Source organism: Eurypyga helias, unplaced genomic scaffold (assembly GCF_000690775.1).
Source record: "Eurypyga helias isolate BGI_N326 unplaced genomic scaffold, ASM69077v1 scaffold29674, whole genome shotgun sequence".
In the NCBI taxonomy this organism is placed as follows: Eukaryota; Metazoa; Chordata; class Aves; order Eurypygiformes; family Eurypygidae; genus Eurypyga; species Eurypyga helias.
Window position 1 is genome coordinate 1,439 of NW_010244801.1, and position 285 is coordinate 1,723.

At 60.7% G+C, this 285-nt stretch overlaps 1 protein-coding gene across 1 annotated transcript in view; it reads right to left on the reverse strand.

The window, feature by feature from the left end:
• Positions 1 to 232, reverse strand: part of LOC104508309 (Y' element ATP-dependent helicase YJL225C-like) — a gene marked incomplete at both ends in the record, with an annotated part of 1,661 nt that extends 1,429 nt beyond the window's left edge. Inside the window, one exon of the mRNA XM_010149881.1 lies at positions 29 to 232. Coding sequence (XP_010148183.1) covers positions 29 to 232 — 204 coding nt within the window. The remainder of the gene's footprint in view (positions 1 to 28) is intronic.
• Positions 233 to 285: the final 53 nt, after the last annotated feature.

Sequence of the window (285 nt, forward strand, 5' to 3'; positions counted from 1 at the left end):
GGACCCGGTTTTGGCTTTGGCATGGGACCTGCCGTTGGAGCCAACACTGGTGCCGGCGTTGGCTCTTCTCTTGGATCCAGTGTTGGACTTGGCCTCGGAGCCAACGTTGGCTCCAACATTGGCTCCGCTCCTGGACCTGATGTTGGTGCTGGCGTTGGACTTGCAGTTGGAGCTGGCGTTGGAGCCAGTGGTGGCTCCGGTCTTGGATCTGCCCTTGGATTTGCCGTTGGAGCTGCGCTCGGAACAAACGTTGGCTCCGGGCTTGGACCTGATGTTGGCACCACC